This window comes from Phyllostomus discolor, chromosome 5 (genome assembly GCF_004126475.2).
Source record: "Phyllostomus discolor isolate MPI-MPIP mPhyDis1 chromosome 5, mPhyDis1.pri.v3, whole genome shotgun sequence".
Lineage (NCBI taxonomy): Eukaryota > Metazoa > Chordata > Mammalia > Chiroptera > Phyllostomidae > Phyllostomus > Phyllostomus discolor.
Window position 1 is genome coordinate 75,666,824 of NC_040907.2, and position 21,631 is coordinate 75,688,454.

Consider the following 21,631-nt stretch of genomic DNA (forward strand, 5'->3'; position numbering starts at 1 on the left):
ACAACTTTATTATCCTTTTCCCCTTCAAAATCTAATTTTTATTCAATGGCGTAAATGTTTCCATTCCTTCGCATAATTATTTCCCCCTGACTCACTCTGGGGGCCAGACTGTGGGCACCATCACTGAGAATGGAGAGATGATACTCTCTCTATAAGGGTTGGCTGTCCTTAGTAACCGGGGGTGTGAGCTGCTGGCGCGTGCCAAGAGGTGACGACATGAACTAGGGGGAAATTTGCCTTAGAAATTTAAATTTCTCATAGTCCAAGTCCTCCTCTCTCTCAGGAATACTGAGGTTGTCACCCTAAAACTAGCTTTGATCTTATGCTAATAGATGATCTTTTCATTAAATATATATATATATATATATATATATATATATTTAAGATTTAATTTATTTACTTTTAGAGAGGGAAGGGAGGGAGATAGAGAGAGAGATAGAGAGATAGAGATAGAGACAGAGAGAGAGAGAGAGAGAGAGAGAGAAACATCAATGTGTGGTTGCTGGGGGCTATGGCCTGCAACCCAGGAATGTACCCTGGCTGGGAATTGAACCTGGGACACTTTGGTTCCCAGCCTGCACTCAATCCACTGAGCTACGCCAGTCAGGGCTCCATTAAATATATATATTTTTAAATGTAGCTCAAACAGATTTGTCATTCCTAGAATAGGCATGGGCTTAGAGGAGAAATTGTAGAAAAACTCTTAAAAAAAAAGACTAAATTGGAAAATAAGATGATAAAATCACACAGTGTTATTTGGTAACTAGAGGGAAAAGACCTACTTTATCATTTTCCTCTGGAAAACTGGTCAGAGAGAAACTAACCCAGGGCATAGTTGAACAATATGGAAACCAACGAGAGGCTTCAGCGTTCAGGCCTGGCTCACAGAGCTGGGCACAAAGAGGGAATGAAGCCAGGGCCAGGGCAAGGTCTCCGACTCTGCCCCATCAAGGCCCCGACCACTGAGACATTCAGGAGTGCAATGGGTGTTACTGATTGCCACCAACTCCCGTTCATAGGTTCTGCACATTTCTTCATCAGAAAGAAAGAAAATGAGTTTTACCCATGTGTTTTCTTTCACATGTAAACTTGTTCAGGGCCCAGCAAGTAAAGTTAAAGAAAAACTGGGCAAACTGATGAACAACACGGAGGCAGGGGCACATGGAAAGACTGGCAGCTGTTGGGGGTGGGTGGGACTGGATGAAAGAAGGGGAAGGGCTTAGCCAAAGAACTATATGCATTACTCATGGACACAGACAATAGTGTGGTGATGGCCAGAGGGAAGTGGGGGGTGGGGGCTGGGAGGAAGAGTGCAAAGGTGGGGGTGGGGGGAATGAAGACATCTGTAATAGTGTCAACAATAAAAATAAAGAAAAAAAGAGAAAAATTTGGACAGGCTGCTGCACCTCTCTGCTAGGTAATGACTCTCCCTACTTTTTCTTTTTTGCAGATTTTATTTATTAATTTATAGGGAAAGGGAGGGAGAAAGAAAGGGAGAGAAACATCAGTGTGTAATTGCCTCTCACGCACTCTCCACCAGGGACCTGGCCTGCAACCCAGGCACGTGTCCTGACTGGGAATTGAACCAGCGACCCTTTGGTTTGCAGGCCGGCGCTCAATCCACTGAGCTACACCAGCCAGGGCATCTCTCCCTACTTTCAAATGTAAGAATGAGGTAGAGGATATGGAACAGGCTGTCTAATGGAGACTGACCAGGTCCCTACATGCAGACCAGGTGGGAGGCTGGTGGAGAAGGTAGACTGAGCCCTCAGCAGAGGGAAGAGCCGCGTCTGGGGCAAGTTGGCTGCAGTCAACTTGCCAGTGGTAAAGCCACCACCTTTACCACTTCTCTGACTCCTTTCTTTCCCCCCTAAAGATTGTATTTATTTTTAGAAAGAGGGGAAGGGAGGGAGAAAGAGAAGGAGAGAAATATCGATGTGTGAGAGATAGATACATCAATAAGTGGCCTCTCATACACCCCCAATTGGGGACCTGCCCCAAAACCCAGGCATGTGCCCTGACTGGGAATCAAACCAGCAACATTTCCGTTCTGGCACTCTATTCACTGAGCCACACCAACCAGGGCTTTTGTTTTTTAACTGACTGCTATAAGCCTCAAGTCCAGAGCCTTCTTTGAGCAATGCTAAATGGAATTTAACATTTTTATTTAATTTTTCATTCTTTCAAAATGGTGATCTCTTATGTGTGGCAAGTGATATAGTAGATTTTCCATTTGTGATAGAAAGTTTTGTTTTAAAATAGATGAATTTAAGTTTCCAAAGTGATTGGTTGAAAGCAAAGTAGTAAGTAAGCAATTCTGTGATGGCACTTGGCTGTGACGAAAGTCATGAGGTTTGAGACAAAGCCTGTTTGTTAATGACAGTGGACATTAAATCAGCATCTACTATGGATGAGGATGACTGACCCACCACGCCCCTGGAGGGCAGTGTTAGAGCCCCATTTGACAGAGAAGGAAGTTGAGTCTTTAGGTTAAATTTTGTTGTGGAAAGGTCAGTCAGCAAGAGAGGCCAGAATCAAGTTCAGGTCTAAGGCCCAAAGCTCTGTGCTTTCTGTCCCACAGAACACATTGCTTCAGGCCCCTTCCTCGCAGAGTGGGGGCTGTCCTGTCTGAGTTGTGAGAACACACCCTCCATGAGGGGCACTGGCCCTTGGTGTCCTTCCCAGGTGATGGATGTCTCAGGAGTTCTCCGTGTTTCCTTCTCTCCTCTTTTGGTTCGTAGAAGAGCCAGGACCTGTTTTCATTATTTTCATTCCCAGTCTGATCACTTCTGCTTTCTCCCCGGAACCCGACTTCACCTGGTCATTACGAAAACACCCATCTCCCGCCATCTGGTGCTCTAACAAGCTCTGCTGGGAGGAGAAAGTACCTGCTGGCCTCAGTGCAAATTAAAACGTATCCAAGAGTCCAAGTTTCAAAGTCGTCAGACCATCGTTTCCATGAAGAGGAACTCTATTTTCACTCATGCCCCAGCGAGAGATTAGCAGCTTGAAATCACTTTGACAGTGTCAGTTGCTCTATTGCATACCACAGGGAATTTTAATTCCAGCCTGTGAAATTGTAATTGCTTCTCAAGGAGAAGCGAGGAATCCTGGGTAATGGCCACAGAAAGCTCCATGTCAGAGTTGCCAGTTGCTGCCACATCAGATATTACTTGCTGTTATTCAAAAATCACTCCAGCTTTCCATATGGGAAGTTGAGCTGGGGAGTGAAAGTAAATTAACAGAAACTGTCAGCTGTTCAGAACAGCACAGAGAGCAGTGTGACATAGGTGGGTGACCTCCCATGCAAAAAGGTAACTTTTTCTCTTTTTTTTGGTTAAGATAAAGAGTGTCACAAACAAATTTCATTACTTCAGGTATGCTGCTAAATGATGTCATTATAAAGCAAAAAATTATCTGGTCCATGGCACGATAAGATTAAAAGCTGCCAATTTCTATTTGCTCTTTCCTGGAAAGAGTTGGGGGTGGGGTGGCGGAAAGCGGCCCCAAAGAGTAATTAAAATAATGAAGATAGCAAGTCTATGTCAGGTGGATGTTTGCAATGGACTGAAATTACCTGCTATCAAAGTTAAACTGCCTGAGAAATTGCTTCCTGGCTGTGTTTGGGATGAAAGGAATCTGGAGCTACCACAGCGGATCTCGAGCCCTTCAGAGACAGCGACAGCGCTCTGCACCGGACGGCCGGTACCCGCCACGCTGGGAAGGCAGGGGGAGTTCTGACAGGTACTACTAAGTGGTTCTGAAATTAATTTTTTTTCTACTGAGGGTCAGAAAGAGGGCCAAATATAATTGATTAAGAAAAAGATAGTCTGTGGCATTGCCTTTTTGTTTAGATATTAGAGAAAATTCAGACTTGGGCTTTGCTTTTTTATCCTTTGATATTTTTAGGACTTATTTTCATGTACTAGGAATTTCCTGTCACCTCTCCCCTAATCTTCTGCCCCGCCTCCCCAGAATTCACACCCACCTTTTGCCTGGCTGAATCCACTCATCGTTCAGCACTCTGCTTTACTTCCCTTGCCTGCCCTATGATTTCATGACACCTGCCCCTGCGGCCTTCTCAGTACTTAGCAGTCTTTGCCTCCATCTTCGGTGGGCTCCCCCTTCCTGTGGAAAGCTTTCATGGACCCACCCTGTCTGGGTGAGATGACCCACCTGTGCTTTGATAATCCCTTTTATTTCCTGCCTGGAGGACGTGGGTTATAATTGCCCCTAAGCTTCGCAAAGGTGGGGATGGTGTCTGTCTTGTTAACTTTTCTTATCCCAATGCCAAGCATACTATTTGGCACATATCAAGTGCCTGCCAACAGGACCCCAGAACCACAGTGCCTGGGTTATAACCATGACTCTGCCACATATCAGCTAATGAGCCTGGACAAGTCACGTCTCCATGCCTCCGTTTCCTCATCTAGACTAACAGTTCCTTCTTCATGGTGGCTGTGAGGATTAAATAATCTCACATGTTTAAAGTGCTTGGGAAAGTACCCAGCTCTCTGTAAACCAGGGGTATCAAACTCATTTTCCCAGGGGGCCACATCAGCCTCGAGGTTGCCTTCAAAGGGCCGAATGTCATTTTAGGACTGTGTAAATGTAACTACTCCTTAACTCAGGGCAAGGAGCTCTGTGCTGCCGCTGGGTAGAAACACGGTGCCAGGCAGATAAAACAAGGTGGAGGCTGGATTTTGCCCGAGGGCCTTGTATCTGCCACCTGTGCTGTAAACTATAGCTACTATGATGAGGGCGATAATGGCGATGATCAGGAGGAGGAGCATGTTATTATTTCTATTACTACTGCTGCTACATGCATCAAAGGTATTTTTGGCTACCGCTTCAGTTTGTCTTGACTCTTGTGCCAACCCAAACAACTCTCAAATGTGATTCCCAAACCAGTAATGGTAAATTGCAACGACTTCAGCTCCCTCCAACGTAGTCACCCAGGACACTTCTCTTGATTTCTGTTCTATTCCAGGTCTTCCCACCATCTCCAGCCCTGTTCCTGCTCCAACAATAGAACAGAAACTCCAATACTATGGCTTAGACGTATCCTCTCCTTGCCTCGGAGAGTGCTCCCTAGCTCCAGTCCCAAGCCCCAAGTCTTAACCCCAAGAGCTGAGAAATTATCCCTACTGATAGAGGATGAGTTAGGGTGTTTCATCATTTAAAGTTGTATAGAATGACAGGCCATGTTTAAGGTAATGGAATTATGGACTGAGAAACCCTGGTGGTCCTGGGCCCTGGGGGCTCTTGGTGACTCAGTGGGAGGCCCATCACCTGCACGCACTGAGCACTCCAAAGCTGCTGCAGGGAATCTGGCCCAATCCAAGGTTCCAAACCTGGAGGAGAATAAAGGGGGCCACTGGGTCCGTCTTAGGAGGAAAACAGGAAGGTCGGCACTGTTCTGGGCATGCGAAAGGCAGGGCTTCTGGATCTGGGGCCTAAAGTCAAGAGTGAAGATCACTGTATGACAAAACATCACACAGCTGTAAAAAAGGTCTATAAACTCAGGCATGTAAGGAATATGGAGTCCTTTTTATAACTCCACTACAGTTTCTTTTCATAACTCAGCTTTTTCTAGCCCCGTTCCAGTAGGGAGGTAGAAGCCAGTCTAGGCCCGCCCGCACAGCACCCCACAGGCCTTCTCAGTGGAGTTGGGACTAAGAACTCAGAATGGAGACAACTGCAGAGGACGCCTGGGCCCAAGCTGGTCCCAGGCTGTGCAGACATTGTCTCAGCTGCACAGGGAGCCTCATAAGACACGTGAGTTGTGATACAGCTCTGGACACAGGTAAGTCCAGGGTTCCACCCCAAAGCATCTCAATGCCAAAGAAAGCAGTTGGGATACTTGTTTGAAAACACTGCAAATTAGAGAGAGAGCCTTAAACATGGCCCTTGACACTCTCTAACCTCAGCGTGTCCTTCTACAACAGGGGGCTACTCTGCGGCCTCTTTGTGCTCCTCTTGCTCTCATTCCAGGCTGACCTGCAGGGCTTGCCACCCCGCCTTTTCAAATGAGACCAGGTCCCAGGAGAAGAGGAGAGACCCACACGGATTCCCTTTTAGCAAGAGCTGAGGAAGATCAGTGTTTCTGTGCAACCTACTCAGATCTCAACTCCAATGTCAAATACTATTGTAAGAAAGTTTAAATTCTCTGACACATTATTGAGAAACAGAGGCTGTTTATTACCGAAAGGCAGACGGTGGTGACCTGGGAATTTACATCTGTGCCTTCATGTTGGATTGCCACAGGTTTTGCTTTTAATATTCATTGGAGTCACTGCAAGTCCTTGATAGACAGCTTGACTTTGCCACGTATTGTGAGGGGAAGGTGGTATTAAATCACTCTTGTCCCCACTTTCGTTCTGATTTGTGTGTCTAAAGGCACTAAAAATATCCTTCAACCTGAAATACAGCATTGTTAGCTACTGAATTTTCTTAGAGCTTGTGTAACTCAGATTGCCCCGAGGCAAGCTGGTGTGATAAGATTAAATGTTTCAGACTGGCATCTAACCAACTTTTACGTTTTGTAAGGTTGTTTTGGAACATTCAATCTTTCTAACATCAAATAGCTTGGAGGATGTTGTGTTGAGGGGGGAAAAAGAACTGGGAGTCTTAATCAGAAGCGTGAGAATCTTAACCTTACATGGATGGGGTTAGAGATCTTAAACTTAGGAGGAATGTGTAGCAAGAAAAACTGTCTGAGAATCGGAGATGAGGAAGATATGAACCCATGGAAGGTGAGACGTGGTCAAGGGCAAGGGCTGTAGCAAACTTTCCTGTGGAAGTTTGCAGATCACTCTCTTCCATGACATAAAACTCAAGCCATCTTGAATGTTTCTCCATTTAAATGCATATTTTATGCCCTGGCTGGTGTGGCTCAGTGGATTGAGCTCTGCTGGTCTGCAAACCACGGGATCGCTGGTTCAATTCCCAGTCAGGGCACATGCCTGGGTTACAAGCCAGCTCCCTGGTGGGGAGTGTGTGAAAGGCAACCAAATGTTGATATTTCTCTTCCTCTCTTTAAAAAAAAGGGGGGGGGGAAGCATATTTTAAAAGATCCTTTTGCTTTTTCAAGATGGCAGCAGACTTCACAAGCTCCATCTTTTGGTTTGTTTTCTGTTTGACTTCTGATTTTACTCTCAGATGTGGACCCAAATGAGACGTGATATTCACTACTCACTCACCATTGTTTCCTGGGTGAGAGACCATGCTGTAATCAGGGTTACCTACTCTGGCTCAAACATCATGTTGAGACCAAATCAAAGTCTGGGTTTTCTGGTCTTGTAGATGTGGCGAGTTTTCACACTTCAGTGAGCCAGTATCAGGAATTTAGAGTTGTCCTCTGAAGTTAGGAATCAGGGGTAGTGGATCATGAATTGGTGTCTTGAGCAGCAGAAATCACACTGGCAAAAAAACCCCCAAACAAAACAAAAAACTATAAAACATCAGAAACAAAAAACCAGGAGCATCTGTTCTCTAAGATCACAGCACAGGTGGTGCTTTGGTTAAGTATTCACATCCATTTATTGAGAACAGAGTATACGAATTGTTAACTGAACAGGTGTATTAACAGAATCTGAGATACAGAAGATCAGAATCAGAAAGCCACTCACTGGAATCGCAGTCGATAAGCAGAGAAGGCAGCAGATGTGGAGGGACAGAGGGTTGCTAGGTTCCCAGATATATTCAGTGTGGAAGTGCCAAAGCAAAGATTAAGGGCCAAAGACGCTGAACTATAAAGATAGGAGCTTGACTCTTACTGAGGCACTTTCTTAATTAAAATAATGGTGGGATCCATGCATCCGGTTTTAGTTATGCTACAGCAACAGCTGTAAAACAAACCCTCGGTGTCAGCAATGCTAGTGTAGTAATAGAATGACAAAAACCACCACCAACAGGCTGTGCTGAGGCTTGCTAACAGCTCTCACGGACAGATTTATGGACATGGACAGATTTATAAGCTTGGCAGCATTTAAAAAACTCAAACGCAAGGGTAGGGATTTAACTCTCCCTAAAACTTGCTTCACAGTCCCTGAGAAAGTGGTTACTACACTGTCTGTTTCCAAAAGTGTCAGTTTAGGGTGAGGTGAGGGACACCCCTGGGGCCTGCGGCAGCAAAAGGAAAATGAACCTTCCCTCACATCGTCACTGCTTATCTTTCCAGACGGGAACCTCCACAGAGCCTGCAAGGTTTAGAAGTCTCTTTGGCAGCCTATGCTGGCTCTTCCTGACTGTTGAAGGAAGTCTCAGTTCCTTAGAACGGCATCAAACCCTTCACAATGTGACCTGAGCCTAATTCTTAGTTTAGTATCTAGTTACTTCTCTTATAGATGCTTCACTCTCAAATTCACCATGCACTTTTATTTTTCACTTTTTAAAAGATTTTACTTATTTATTTTTTTAGAGAGGGGAAGGGAGGGAGAAAGAGAAACATCAATGTGTGGTTGCCTCTGGAGCACCCCTGACTGGAGACCTGACCCGAAACCCAGGCATGTACCCTAGACTGGGAATCGAACTGGTGACCTTTTGATTCTTAGGCCAGCACTCAATCTACTGAGCCACACCAGCGAGGGCTCACCCTGCACTTTTACACCACAATGCCTTTTTTCCTTTGGTAAAAGTATGCATAATATTTATCATTTTAACCATTTGTAAGTGTATAATTCAATAGCATCAAATACATTTACAGTGTTGTGTAACCATCACCATTTTTTCTATGTAGAACCTTTTCATCATACCCGACATAAACTCTGTATCTATTAAAAATAACTCCTCAGTTCCTTCTCCCTTCAACTCCTGCTAACCCCTATTGTACTTTCTCTCTGTGGATTTGTCCATTCGAGGTACCTCATGCAAGTGGTATCATACCATATTTGTCTTTCAGTGTCTGGCTTATTTTTCATAGCATAATGTCTCCAAAATTCATCCACATTGTAGCATGTTACAGAAATTCACTCCTTGTTAAGGCTGAGAAATAGTCTATCATATGTATGTACTACATTTTGTTTATGCATTCATCCATAGACAGACCATTTGCATGGTTTGCCCCTTTTGGCTATTGTGAATTATGCTGCTGTTAGCATTGGTGTACAGATGTCTGAGTCCCTGCTTTCAGTTCCTTTGGATCTGTAACTAGGAGGGAAACTGCTGGGTCAGATGAGAGGTTTAAATTTTGAGGAACTGCCAAACTATTTTCCTCAGTGGTTGCACCATTTTACATTTCCACCAACAACATGTAAGGGTTACAGCTTCTCCACATCCTCATTAACATGTTTTTGTTAATTTCCATTTTTTTTATGGCAGCCACCCTAATAGGCGTGAAGCAATATCTCATTGTGATTTGATTTGCATTTCTCTAATGAGTATGATGTAGAGCATTTTTTCATGCGCTTATTGGCCATGGGTGGATCTCTGAAGAAATGTCTACTCAAGTCCATTTCTTAGTTGGGTTGTCTGCTTTTTGGTTGTTGACTTACAGGTTTTTACACAAAGGTGGGGAAAGTAGGTTTACAGTTGTATGCATGTGAAACACAAGTCTACTCTTGTATTATTTATTATTGTTTCATTTTCCATATGAATGATTGTAAACCTACTTTTGCTCACCCCTCCTGTGTATTCTGGATATTAATTTCTTGTCAGACATACAAACTGCAGATATTTCCTTGTGTTATGTAGCTTATCCTTTTGCTTTCTTAATGTTGTACTTTGATGCACCAAGGTTCTGAGTTTTAACGAGACCCTATGTGTCTATGTTCTTTTGTCGCCTGTACTTTTGGTGTCACATCTATGAAACTGTTACCAAATCGAACGCCATGAAGGTTTTCTTCTAGAGGTTTATAATTTTATAACTTAATTTATTTAGGTATTTTACCTATTTCAAGTTTTTGTGTGATGTAAGGTGAGTGCCCAACTTTATTCTTTTGTATATGGATATCCTGTTTTTCCAACACTGTTTTTAAAAAGACTGACTTTTCTCTGTTGAATAGTCTTGGAATCCTTAAAAATGACCATATATATGAGGGACTTATTTTTGAAATCTCTATTCTTTCTGTTGGTCTTCATGTCTGTTCTTATGCCAATGCCATATTGTCTTAATTATTGTAGCCTTGTTGTACATTCTGAACTTGGGAAGTGTTTGTGAGCTTTTCAAGTTTATTCTCTTTCAAAATTGTTTTGGCTAGTTGAGGCCCCTTGAAATTCCATTTGAATTTGAGGGTTGGCTATTCCATTTCGATGAAAAAGGTTGTTTTGATAGGGATTGCGTTGAATTTGTAGTTTGCTTTGGGTAGAATTAACATTTTAACCATGTTAACCATGATTAAACCATTAAGCATTTTAACCATGTCTTCCTATCCATGAATAGGATATCTTTTTACTTATTTAGATATTTTAAATTTTCTTTCAGTGATATTTTTATAGTTTTCAGTATATGAGTTTCTCTCTCCCTTTGCTAGATTTATTGCTCAGTATTTTAAATACTCTTGAAAATAAAACTTTCTGAAATTTTTTGGATTGTTCATTGCTAGTGTATAGAAAAACAATGGATTTTTGTGCATTGATCTTTTAATGAACTTTGCTGAATTTGTTTATTAGGTCTAAAAGTTTTCTTGTGGATTCTCTCTCTAGGACCACATCATATGCAAATATAGTTTTGCCTCTTTGTTTCCAGTTTGGATGCCTTTTGTTTATTTTTCTTGGCTAATAGCTCTCAGGGGGACTTCCAATGTAATGTTGAATATCAGCAGTAAAAGCAGGCATCCTTGCTTTGTTCCTGAACTTAGGGGGTAAACTTTCAGCTTTCGCCACTTGTATATAGTATTAGCTGTGGGTTTTTTATAAATACCCTTTGTACTGAGGAGTTTCCTTTGTACTCCTAGTTTTCTAAGAGATTGTGTCATGAAAGGGTGTTGGACTTTGTCAAATGCCTTTGCTGCGTCAATTGAGGTGATCACATTTCCCCCCTTCATTTTATCAATGTGCTGTATTACACTGTGTTGTATTACAATGTGTTGATTTTATGTTGAACCATCCTTGCATTCCTGGTATAAATTCCACTTTGTCATGCTTGATAATTCTTTAAACATGCTGTTGAAGTTAATTTGCTAATAATTTGTTGTATATTTTTCATTTATATTCATAGAGAATATTGGGTTTGCAATTTTTTTCTTATAGTGTCTTTATTTGGCTGATATCAGGGTAATACTGGCCTCAGAATGAATTAGAAAGTGTTTCTTCCTCTTCAATTTTTTGAAAGAGTTTGAGAAGGATCACTATTCATTATTCTTTAAATGTTTTTGAGAAATCACCTGTGCAGCCATTTGGTACAAAGCTTTCCTTTGTTCATGCTGTTTAGGGGAAAGTCTAGTGTTTAAAGGGAAGAAAATCTTACTGCAAAGCATTTTCTTAAGAGGACCATGCCTGACAGAAGAATTTTCCTGGTGACCTCTACCAGTACACCTAGTTCAATCTTATGCTTCACTCATCAGATATGTTTAAATTACTTCTGTAATTTCAAAACAAGTTATACCTCTAAGAGCGGAGATCACCAATCACCCAAATTCCTCCTGCAAGGGCAAAGACTCACAAGATAGTAAGAGGAATTACCTTCAAGATTGCCATCAGAGTCATTCCAAAGTGACTCTTTGAGGGAGATAACACTGAACGTAAGAGGAAGCTGTAGTTTGTAATTAGACCCATTGCTTACGTGAATGGTATGCTCTAGTTCAGGGGGGTGAGGTCCGAGTACCGTGAATTGTGAGTGAACAGCACGCTGTATAGCTGCAGTATTTGAAAAGCTTTAGGTCTGTTTAAAAGCGACATGTGTTTTATTCCTCCTTGTGGAAACTGGGGGTAAAAACAGAAGTTAAAAGCTTGGACCTTGGAATCAGATAGTTTGGGATAACATCTCCTGTTACGATTAATTAGTCAGATTAAAAGCAGATAAGACAAACCCCAAAGTAATATTCCTAGTTATTTAGGCCTTGCTGAACTCCAACTTTTCCCTTACCTTGATCTAAATTTTTTCCATATACATATATATGGAAAAAATTATATGTATGCATTTTTTTTCTGGGCACTTGCCTCATCAGTACACATAAATGTATTCAGATGCCCATAAACTAGGAAGACCGTAAGAGACCAAATGAAAGCCTTTGATTCAACTGCTACACAGTACACAGCTGGGATATTTTGGCTACAGAGCTCTAGGAAACAGTACTGGTAGGAAGTAATTGACAGAAAACTAATGAAGAATAATAGTGTCTGCATTTTTTTTTACCCCAAGGCAGGATGGAGGAGGGTATGACTTCTAGGCCTGCCTATTAATCTATTTGCTCTTTTCATCTTTGGGCATGGAAAACCTCCTTCTTGATCTAAGATCGGCCACCCAAATCTGCTCCGTGCCCTTTGCTAATTTGATCTCCTTAAATACAGCTGCAATCCATTTTCTTTGAATTTTTCTTCCTTTGCTGCATTTGTTAGAATTAGACTCCAAGCTTTGAGGCAGGATTCTTTTTATTCCATATATAATTCTTTTGGGTGGTCATGTGTTAATATCAGAATTTAAAATACCTAACTTTATTTGTAAAATTGGTTTTCAGGCTTAAATGGCTAAAGTAAATAAGAACAGGGAAGATATGATGAGCTAAAGACACAGGATGTGATACATGGTGAGCTGATTTCATCTTTCAGTGATCCTCCAATGGAATCACGCCCGTTTTACAGATGAGCCTCAGAAAGAGAAAGTGGCCTGGCTTGAATTGAAACCAAACTTTTGCTGATCTCAAAAAATCTCATGCTCTTTCACTGTCTACCTCAAATTTGTACTGGGAACAACCGAGAGACGAATCCAGCTGGTTCAGACCCACAGCCCCTTCACAGTTGCCTGACTCAGGTTTCATGGTTTGAACACCGTAAAGATCAAGCGCAGTAGTAAGGCAAGTGTAAATTGATCAAACATCTGCTATTGATAAACTAACTTTAAAATAAGGAAAAAATATTTCAAGAAATGATTAAGGTCCCAAGATTAAATGTAAGTTTGGCATGAATTCTCTAAATTAGACTGTATCAGAGAGCAGGCATTCTCAAGCTTTCTTGATCCATGGCACCCCTAGGCCAAAAGAAACAGCTAACCATTCTATTTATTAAGGAGGCAGGCCCTAGCAACTTAATGCATATGTATGTCCTCATACGTTATAAAAACTGTTCAAAAAAGTAATACATGTAAATTGAAAGAAAAATATTTTTGTTTCATTCTAAAACTGCCATCATTACGTATTAATGGAAGTGTGCATCTGCTAGGCATTGCACAGCTCTCCAACCCTGGAGCAAGACCACCTTCATATCTTGTTCCACATCGCCATTCGCTTGATACTTGCTTTTTATCAAAGCAACTGATGAAAGTCCACTTACAAAGATAGAGGATCATCAAAAAATGTTGTGAATTCTAATGCTGAAATTATGAACTGTTTTGAGCTAGTAGCAGTTTGCATGAATCTAACAGATGTTGCTCGTGAAAATTTAAGTTATCCTTGCCGTTTTTGTGAATGTACCACAGCACCCTGGGGTGCCTCAGGGGCAGGGCAAGTCTTAAGAACATCCTTTTCCTTTTTCTTCTTTCTTCCCTTCCCCTCTCCCTTCATTTTTTTCTAGTTTATTTTATAATTATAAAACCTCTTGAAGCTTCATTTATAACTCAAATTCTCTCTCCATGACATAATATACACTGAAATTTCAACCAGGAATGAAGTCAGTAGAAAAGCATATGTTCTGTCTGAAAAACATATGGAAATCTGATGTTTATAGACACATCTCCCAGCAACAAAGCAAAGTTTTTAGCAAAGAATTCTTTACATTCTCATATTGACTATATCACACTTAATGAAGAAGACAGAAAGAAGGAGAAAGGGAGGGAGAGGGAAAGTCAGGGAAGGAAGGCGGGAGGGAGCAGGAAGGAAAGGAGGAAAGAAGAAAGGGAGGAAGGAGAAACCTGATTAATAAATCTCCTTTATTAAGTGCATCAGGTACATGCACATTCTTGTAGCAGGACAACCGGGAGGGAAGGAATGGGCTGCCCAGAACCCAGGCTTCCACATGGTCAGCCCTGGATACAGATCTGTTGGCAAAGGTCAAGTTGAGGTGGAAAACAGGGCACAAGGGAGCAGGAAGAGTGTACAGCATAGAAGCATGGGCTTTAGAGTTAGGCTGTGTTCAAGCCCTGCCTCTATAACTTAGTAGCTCTGGGTCGCTGGTGAGTTAATCTTGTTTTAGATTTTTTTCCAGTAAAATGGAGATAATAATAATACTACTTATTCCAAAGTTGATTTTTCAGAATTGATTAATACTTGTAAAGTGCACATCAAAATATCTGGCAGCTTTAAGGGCTGGACAGTTAATGGCTATGAATACTATTAAAACAGGGCTGACTCACAGATGGGCCACAGCAGAGGTAAGGTCTGCTAAAGAATGTTGCGGGTACGAAGAGAAAACATGGTGGGGTCATTCTACCAATAGAATGGTAGAGCTCATGTCAATAAACGGGTTACATCCAGACTCTCCAGGTGGGAATGTAAGTTGGTATAACCAATTAAGAAAACCACTTGGCGGTATTTACTAAAGCTGAGCATGTTCAGATGACCCAACTCAGCAATCTAACTTCTAGATATGTGCTCAGCAAACAAATGCTTATATGTGTACCAAAACACTTGGTTAATGCAGCATTAATCATAAGAGCCAGAAAACTGGAAACAACTCACCTGAAGAATGGTTCAATAGAGCATGGTATGTTTACACAATGGAACCCTGTTCTGCAGTGGGAGTGGACGCCCTGCTGCTACATACAGCTCGCTGGGCGCAGCTCACGGGTGACGCTGGGCAAGGGCAGAGTGACCCAGTGCACGTTACATGACACCACTTATATGTAAGGCTCGCAAACAGGCAGACCAATCTATGATGTTAGAAATGTGGATAGCAGTTACCTTTTGGGGGGCAAAATCAATGTCTGGGAAAGCGCATGGGGAGTCTACTGGGGGTGGTTACAATCTGTGTTCACTTTTTGAAAACCATCAAGCTGTCCCAAGATTTATGTACATTTTCATCTGTATGCTTTCCTCTAATAGAATTTACCTTTAGAAAAAAAAAATTGGCCAAAGTACTGAAAAAACCCTTGCTGTAGACTGAATATCTGGGGCTCCGCCACTCCCAATTGAAATGTTGAAACCCAACCCCAATATGATGGTGGGAGGTGGGGCCTTCAGGAGGTTATCAGGCCGAGAGGGTGGACCTCGTGGATTCATCCTTTCATAAGAAGAGACTCAGAGAGCTCCCTTGCCCTTCTACCACCTGTGGGTGCAGCCAGAAAACAGCCACCTACGAACCACAATACACCAAATCTGCTGGTGCTTGGCCTGGACTTTCCAGCCTCCAGAACAGTGAGAACTGAGTATCTATTGTTTATAAACCACCCAGCCTGTGGTAGTCTGTTATAGAAGCTTAAGACAGACCTCTTTATAAGATTTCTTTTCAGCAGACAGGACCACATTAAAAGAAGTAAAAGAATACTTACAAAAGGATTTTGGTGCTAAGGGAAAACATGAAAAGACAATACGAGGCACCATCACAGTTATACTTACATGGTGCAGGTCAACTGTCCTGCCACGATTGATTCTGCATGAATCGCGAAAGGCTAGGTGTGCCTATAGGAAGAACCCCCACATCTCAGTGGCTGAACACAACAAAGCTCCTTGTTCTACACGTCTAGAACACGTTGGCAAGAGGCTCTGCTCCTCTTGTTCCAGAAAACTGGAAACAACTCACCTGAAGGGGTGAAACTCACTCACTTGGGGACCCAGGCCGAGGGAGGCTCCATCCCGCATGTATGTCCCCAGCTACCCCAGCGGTGGGAAGAGCACAAGGCAGACTGATCATGGGCTCTGAACATGTCTGCCCTGGACAAAGACGTGACCCTTCCACTCCCACCTCCCTGGCCAAAGCAGGACACGTGGGTAGGTCTAATGCCAGGGGCTGGGAGATGTGCAGCTGCACTGGGGCAGCAGGGAGATGGGCTGCAGAGGTGACAGCTGTCCTGATGACCACATTTGCTCTCAGGGCTCTCATACTCAGTCGCAGGGATAGTCCTGTCTATGACAGAACTCTGTTGTTGACACCGACCGCACCCTTCTCTCCTCCCTCCCTTCAAGAGGGGGCCATGGAGAAAAGCAAGCTGGATTTCCAGACCATAGCCATCCCCCTCACTACCTGGCAGCAATACAGCAACTGATGTCACATACGACCTGCTGCAGGGCAGTGGCCAATTAACTTGTTGGACCAAAGAGCAGAGTGGAGCTGCAGCCGAGTCGGGGGTAAGTAACAGGGCAGAGTGGAGAGAATCGTGGATGGTTGAACAACCCCTGAGAATCCCCACCACAGTCAGTCCTGGGGGCAGTAGGACTGTTAGACAGCTGGGTGCATCATTCTCTCACAGGAAGGAAAAAATGAAGGAGACTGGAGAGACAGGCATAGAGCTAGAAGGGAGGATAAAAATAAATAAGGAGGTGAGAGGAACAGAGTGGGGAAAGAATGAGATTGGAGAAATAGAAAAAACTTCCAGTTTCAAATTAGTATAAAGCTTCTCTTGTGTCCTAGAAAGTGTCACTCTAGGCTTCAGGTAGTATTTTCACTTCTGCTAAATGCATAGCTTTTGTTAAAGTCATACCTCACCAGAGTCCACTCTGTTTATTAACTAGGAAGCGAGTGCATACATCTCAAGAAAGGGAGTGCCCCGCAGGCTCCTCCCCTCTGCCAACACTGCCCCCTCTTCCTGCTGAGCGGCCAAGGCGTCCCAAGGGGAGGTCCACTGCGGGACCCCCGGAGGGGCACAGGTGGGGGTTTGTGTCTTAAATGAGATTTCCTCTTACAGCCACATACCAGTTTTGGGAGAAATGTACCAACACTGAAGTTTTGGGTTGTTTTTTCCTTTTTAACTCACCAACTGATGACATAATTAAATTCTAATTTGGATTCCTTACAAGATACATAAAAGGCTGAAACATTTTGAGATAAAAGGAAGAGCTGAATACAGCTGTAGGATTAAAGATGAAAAATGTCCTATGGTAACCACAGAGCACCAATAACTTCTTTAAATTCTGATGATTTGTTTGTTACAGCAATTCCTTTTATTGTGAAAGAAGTCACTTCATTTAGTAAAGGCCAATGACGTCAGGTAGAAATAAACATTTGGTGTAATCAGTCAAAATGTCAGAAAAAGGGCACAGCTTGTTTTAGATGAATCCAGTTTTTGAAGTTACATGAGCGCTAAAGAAGTGGGTGATTCCTCGCACTTCTCCAGCTGTTGCTGAGAGTCCTTTAACGGCAGACTCCCCTGCGCATTCCAAAAGCATTCAAGGTCCAAAAATAGGCGTTGATACAGACTTTTCAGGAACACATCTGCTGTGAAAAATAAGACGCTTGTAACATTGGGACTCCAAAGTAAGCATGAAAAAGGAGATATATTTAAAAATGCGTATTAAAGATTGAAAAGTCTTTCCACATAAGGAAAAGGTGACCAGACCACTCTGCTTTACTTTAGGTTCTCACTTGAAGATTGAAGACTTAAGGAAATGCAACCACTTGCATTTTTGCTAAAAATAAACCCAAAGGAGCTGAGTTTAAAAGATATGCTAGGCAGCTGTTATTAGGCTGTAGATCAAATGCCAGTGGGCCCAACTCTGTGTGAGACAGGGTGAGCCTCGTTAAAAAGTGTGGCTAAAAAGGTGGCAAGGAGACCAGTATAAATCACTGCTCTTTAGAACTGACGGGGTCGCTTTCCTGTTCACTGCAGATTTTAATTAGGGATTTCTTCTTCTTCACAGATGGTTCACTGAGTTGTGTTTTAATTATAGACCTTGACAGAAAAAGCAAAAAGAAGAGCGAACAGAGCCAGGCCAATGGACAGCACCAGTGCACACCCCCGGTGTGGCCGGCGCCACGGCGGCCCCGCTCCGGGACTCGCAGGGTCTCGTCGAGTTGCAGCGGCGGTGTGGGATGTGGCGCTCTGGGGCTTCCCAAGCCTGTTTCTGAATTCCTATGAAGAGAGAAACAAATATGGAAAAAATAATTTTAAAATGCAAAGGAAGTCCTATTGTGGTATCAAAGTAATGGGTCCCTAGAAAAGAACTTTTTTAAAATAATTGAGATGTAGCTGATACATGACACCATATGAGCTTCAGGAGTACAACACAGTCTGACATTTGTATACACTGTGAATGACCACCACAGTGACTACATAACATCCATCACCACACACAGCTCCAAATTCATTTTTCTAGTGATGAGTAGTTTTAGTGCATATTATTTTTATGAGTTAGTGTTTTTGTTTCCATTGGATATATTACTAGAAGTAGAATAGCTGGATCATATGGTAGTTCTGTTTTTGATTTTGTAAGGAAACTCATACTGTTTTCCATAGTGGTTGCACCAATTTATATTCCTACCATGAGTGCACAAGGGTTCCCTTGTCCACATCCTTGCCAGCACTTGCTATGTCTGTCTTTTTAACAATAGTCATTCTAATAGGTGTGAGGTGATGTCTCACTGTAGTTTTGATTTGCATTTCCCAGATGATGAGTGATACTGAGCATCTTTTCATGTACCTGTTAGTCATTTATATGCCTCCTTTGGAAGAATGTCTATTCAGAACTTCTGTTCATTTTTTAATCAGATTTTTTTATTCTATTCAGTTGTATGAGTTCTTTATATATTCTGGATATTAACCCCTTATCAGATATGCCATATCTAATATGCAAGTATTTTCTGCCATTCAGTAAGTCGCCCTTCCATTTGGTTGATGGTATCCTTTGCTGTGCAGGAGCACATTCCTCTAACTTAAGCAGGAGCTATCAGACTTCTGGTCAAGATGGCTGCATAGGTAGACATGGCTTGCCTCTTCACACAACCACATTAAGATTACAACTAAAATATAGAACAATCATCACTCAGAACCATTAGAAATTGAGTTGAATGGAAGTCTGACAATTATGTAATTAAAGAAACCACATCCATCCAGACTGGTAGGAGTGGTACAGACACAGAATGGGCTGGTTCCACACCCATGTTTGGTGGCTAAAAATTCGGGAGGGACATCTCAGGAGTGAAGAGTCCTAGCCCCACACCCGGCCTCCAGTGCCAGGAAGGTAAGTCCCCACAACTTCTGGCTGCAAAAACACTGGGGATTGAGTTGGTAGAAGAAACTGCTGCAGCCCCAAGCAGTTCCTCTTAAAGAACTCACACACGGACTCACCTACTCAGACTCACTTCCTCTGAGCTCCAGCACTGGGGTAGCACCTGGAAAGGTACCAGTGGCATACTGGGAGAAACTGAAGTGTCTGGCATCAAGGTGAGAAGAGGCTATTGTCCCTTTTCTAAACCTTTTCTCCACAGAAACACAGAGATGGCAAGCTGGTGCCATATCTAAAACTCCATTAACCTTCCTAACACTGTTCGACGTGCCTTGGAGATCCCCAGAGACTCTGCCCTACCCATCTTATGACCCACCCAAGCTACTTTTCCATATGAATGGCTGGTCTTGGCTCATTCTTCACAACTTCCTAAATCATCTCAAACAAGCAAAGCTGGCCTCAGTGAGCCCCAGGCCTGGCACCAGCAACAGCCAACCTGGATTCACAGCTTGGCTTTGTCTGGGAATCTTCAAGCCCAGCACAAGCAGCAGCCATCTCAGATTGCTTTACAGCTCAGGCAGGGTGGCCCTGAGTAACACATAGGTGGGGACTGACCTTGGCCTGCACCACCTGGGAAACACCAAGGTCAGTGTACCCAGTGGACAGCTACAGACCACAATGGAGCACCACCACCCTAGCCCTGCACAGCTGATCCTTCACAGAGGGCGGAGGTTGGTGGTCAGTGATCACACCTAGTCCTTGTTGCTGACTGGCCTGGGTAAATACCTTCCACTGATCTGCCAACATCAACCAAGGCTCAAATACATGAGGAGGGTGTACTCAGACCACATAAAGGGCACACCTTGAGTACCTAGCTTGGGTGATAGGGGAGGCTGTGATACTGGACCCTACAGGACACCTACTACATTAGGCCACACTACCAATACATAGAGTCAAAGCTGCTCTATGTGATACATAAAGACAAACACAAAGAGGCTGCCAAAATGAGGAGACAAAGAAACATGGCCCAAATGAAAGAACTCAGATCAAAATTCCAGAAAAAGAGCTACACAAAATGGAAATAAGCCATATATCAAATGCAGAGTTCAAAACACTGGTTATAAGGATGCTCAAAAAACTCAGTGAGGATCTTAGCAGCACAAAAAAAGATCCAGTCATAAACTGATTGAAATAAAGATCAATTTACAAGGAAACAACAGTACAGTGGATGAAGTAAAAAATCAAATCAATGATTTGGAACATAAGAGAACAAAAAACAATCAATCAGAACAACAAAAAGAAAAAATAATCCAAAAAAGATGAGATAGTATAAGCAGCCTCTGGGACAACTTCAAGCAGTCCAACATTTGCATCACAGGGGTGCCAGAAGGAGATGTGAAACAGCAAGAAATTGGAAATCTATTTGAAAAAATAATGAAAGAAAATGTCTCTAATTGGTGAAGAAAATAGACATGAAAGTCCAGGAAGCACAGAGAGTCCCAAACAAGATGGATGCAAAGAGGCCGACTCCAAGACACAGCATCATCAAAATGCAAAAGGTTAAAGATAAAGAGAAATCTTAAAAACAGCAAGAGAAAAGAAGTTAGGTACCTATAGGGGAGTTCCCCTAAGACTGTCAGCTGATTTCTCAAAAGAAACTTTGCAGGCAAGAAGGGATTGGCAAGAAATATTTAAAGTCACAAAAAACAGGGACCTACAGCCAAGACTGCAAAGCTATCATTTAAAATTGAAGGACAGATAAAGAGCTTCCAAGAAAAGGTAAAACTAAAAGTTCATCATCACTAAGCCATTATTATATGAAATGGTAAAGAGACTTATTTAAGAAAAAGAAGGAGACCAAACTATGAACAATAAAATGGCAAAAGATACAAATCTATCAACAGTTGAATCTAAAATACAAACTAAGCAAACAAGAAGAACAGAGACAGAGTCATGGATACTGAGAGCATTTTGATGATTGCCAGATGAGAGGGGGTGTGAGAGAAAGGGTGAAGAGGTAAAGGGATTAAGAAGTAAAAATAAGTAGTTACAGATTAGCCATGGGGGTGTGAAGTACAGTGTAGGAAATGGAGTGGCCAAAGAACTTATATGCATGACCCACGGACATGAGAATGGTGTGGGGACTGTCTTAGGGAATGGGGGGTGCTGGGTGGAGGGGAGCCAAGGGAGAAAAATCAGGACAATTGTAATAGCATAATCAATCAATCTATCTATCTATATATAAAAGAAGGAGTTCTCACTCCTTCAGCATTCAAACATTCAAACACCCAATATAGGCCAGATGGCCCCTGGTTGGGATGTCATAGTTCCTGTCCTTGAAGGGTCAGACTGAGTTCAGGATTTCTCATATTAGACATAACCTATATGAGAGAGAGACACAGTGCTTACAGAGAAGGAAGACAGAATTCATAAAGGATAGA

The 21,631-nt window shown here is 42.6% G+C and overlaps 1 protein-coding gene across 3 annotated transcripts in view; it reads right to left on the minus strand.

Annotated features, from left to right (window-relative positions):
• Nucleotides 1-17,166: 17,166 nt before the first annotated feature.
• Nucleotides 17,167-21,631, minus strand: part of CDKAL1 (CDK5 regulatory subunit associated protein 1 like 1) — a 649,842-nt gene continuing 645,377 nt past the window's right edge. For all 3 annotated transcript variants that reach the window (XM_036026451.1, XM_028511592.2, XM_036026452.1), the window contains exon 16: nucleotides 17,167-18,097. In XM_036026451.1, the coding sequence (XP_035882344.1) occupies nucleotides 17,906-18,097 (192 nt within the window). In that variant the 3' untranslated portion in view covers nucleotides 17,167-17,905. The remainder of the gene's footprint in view (nucleotides 18,098-21,631) is intronic.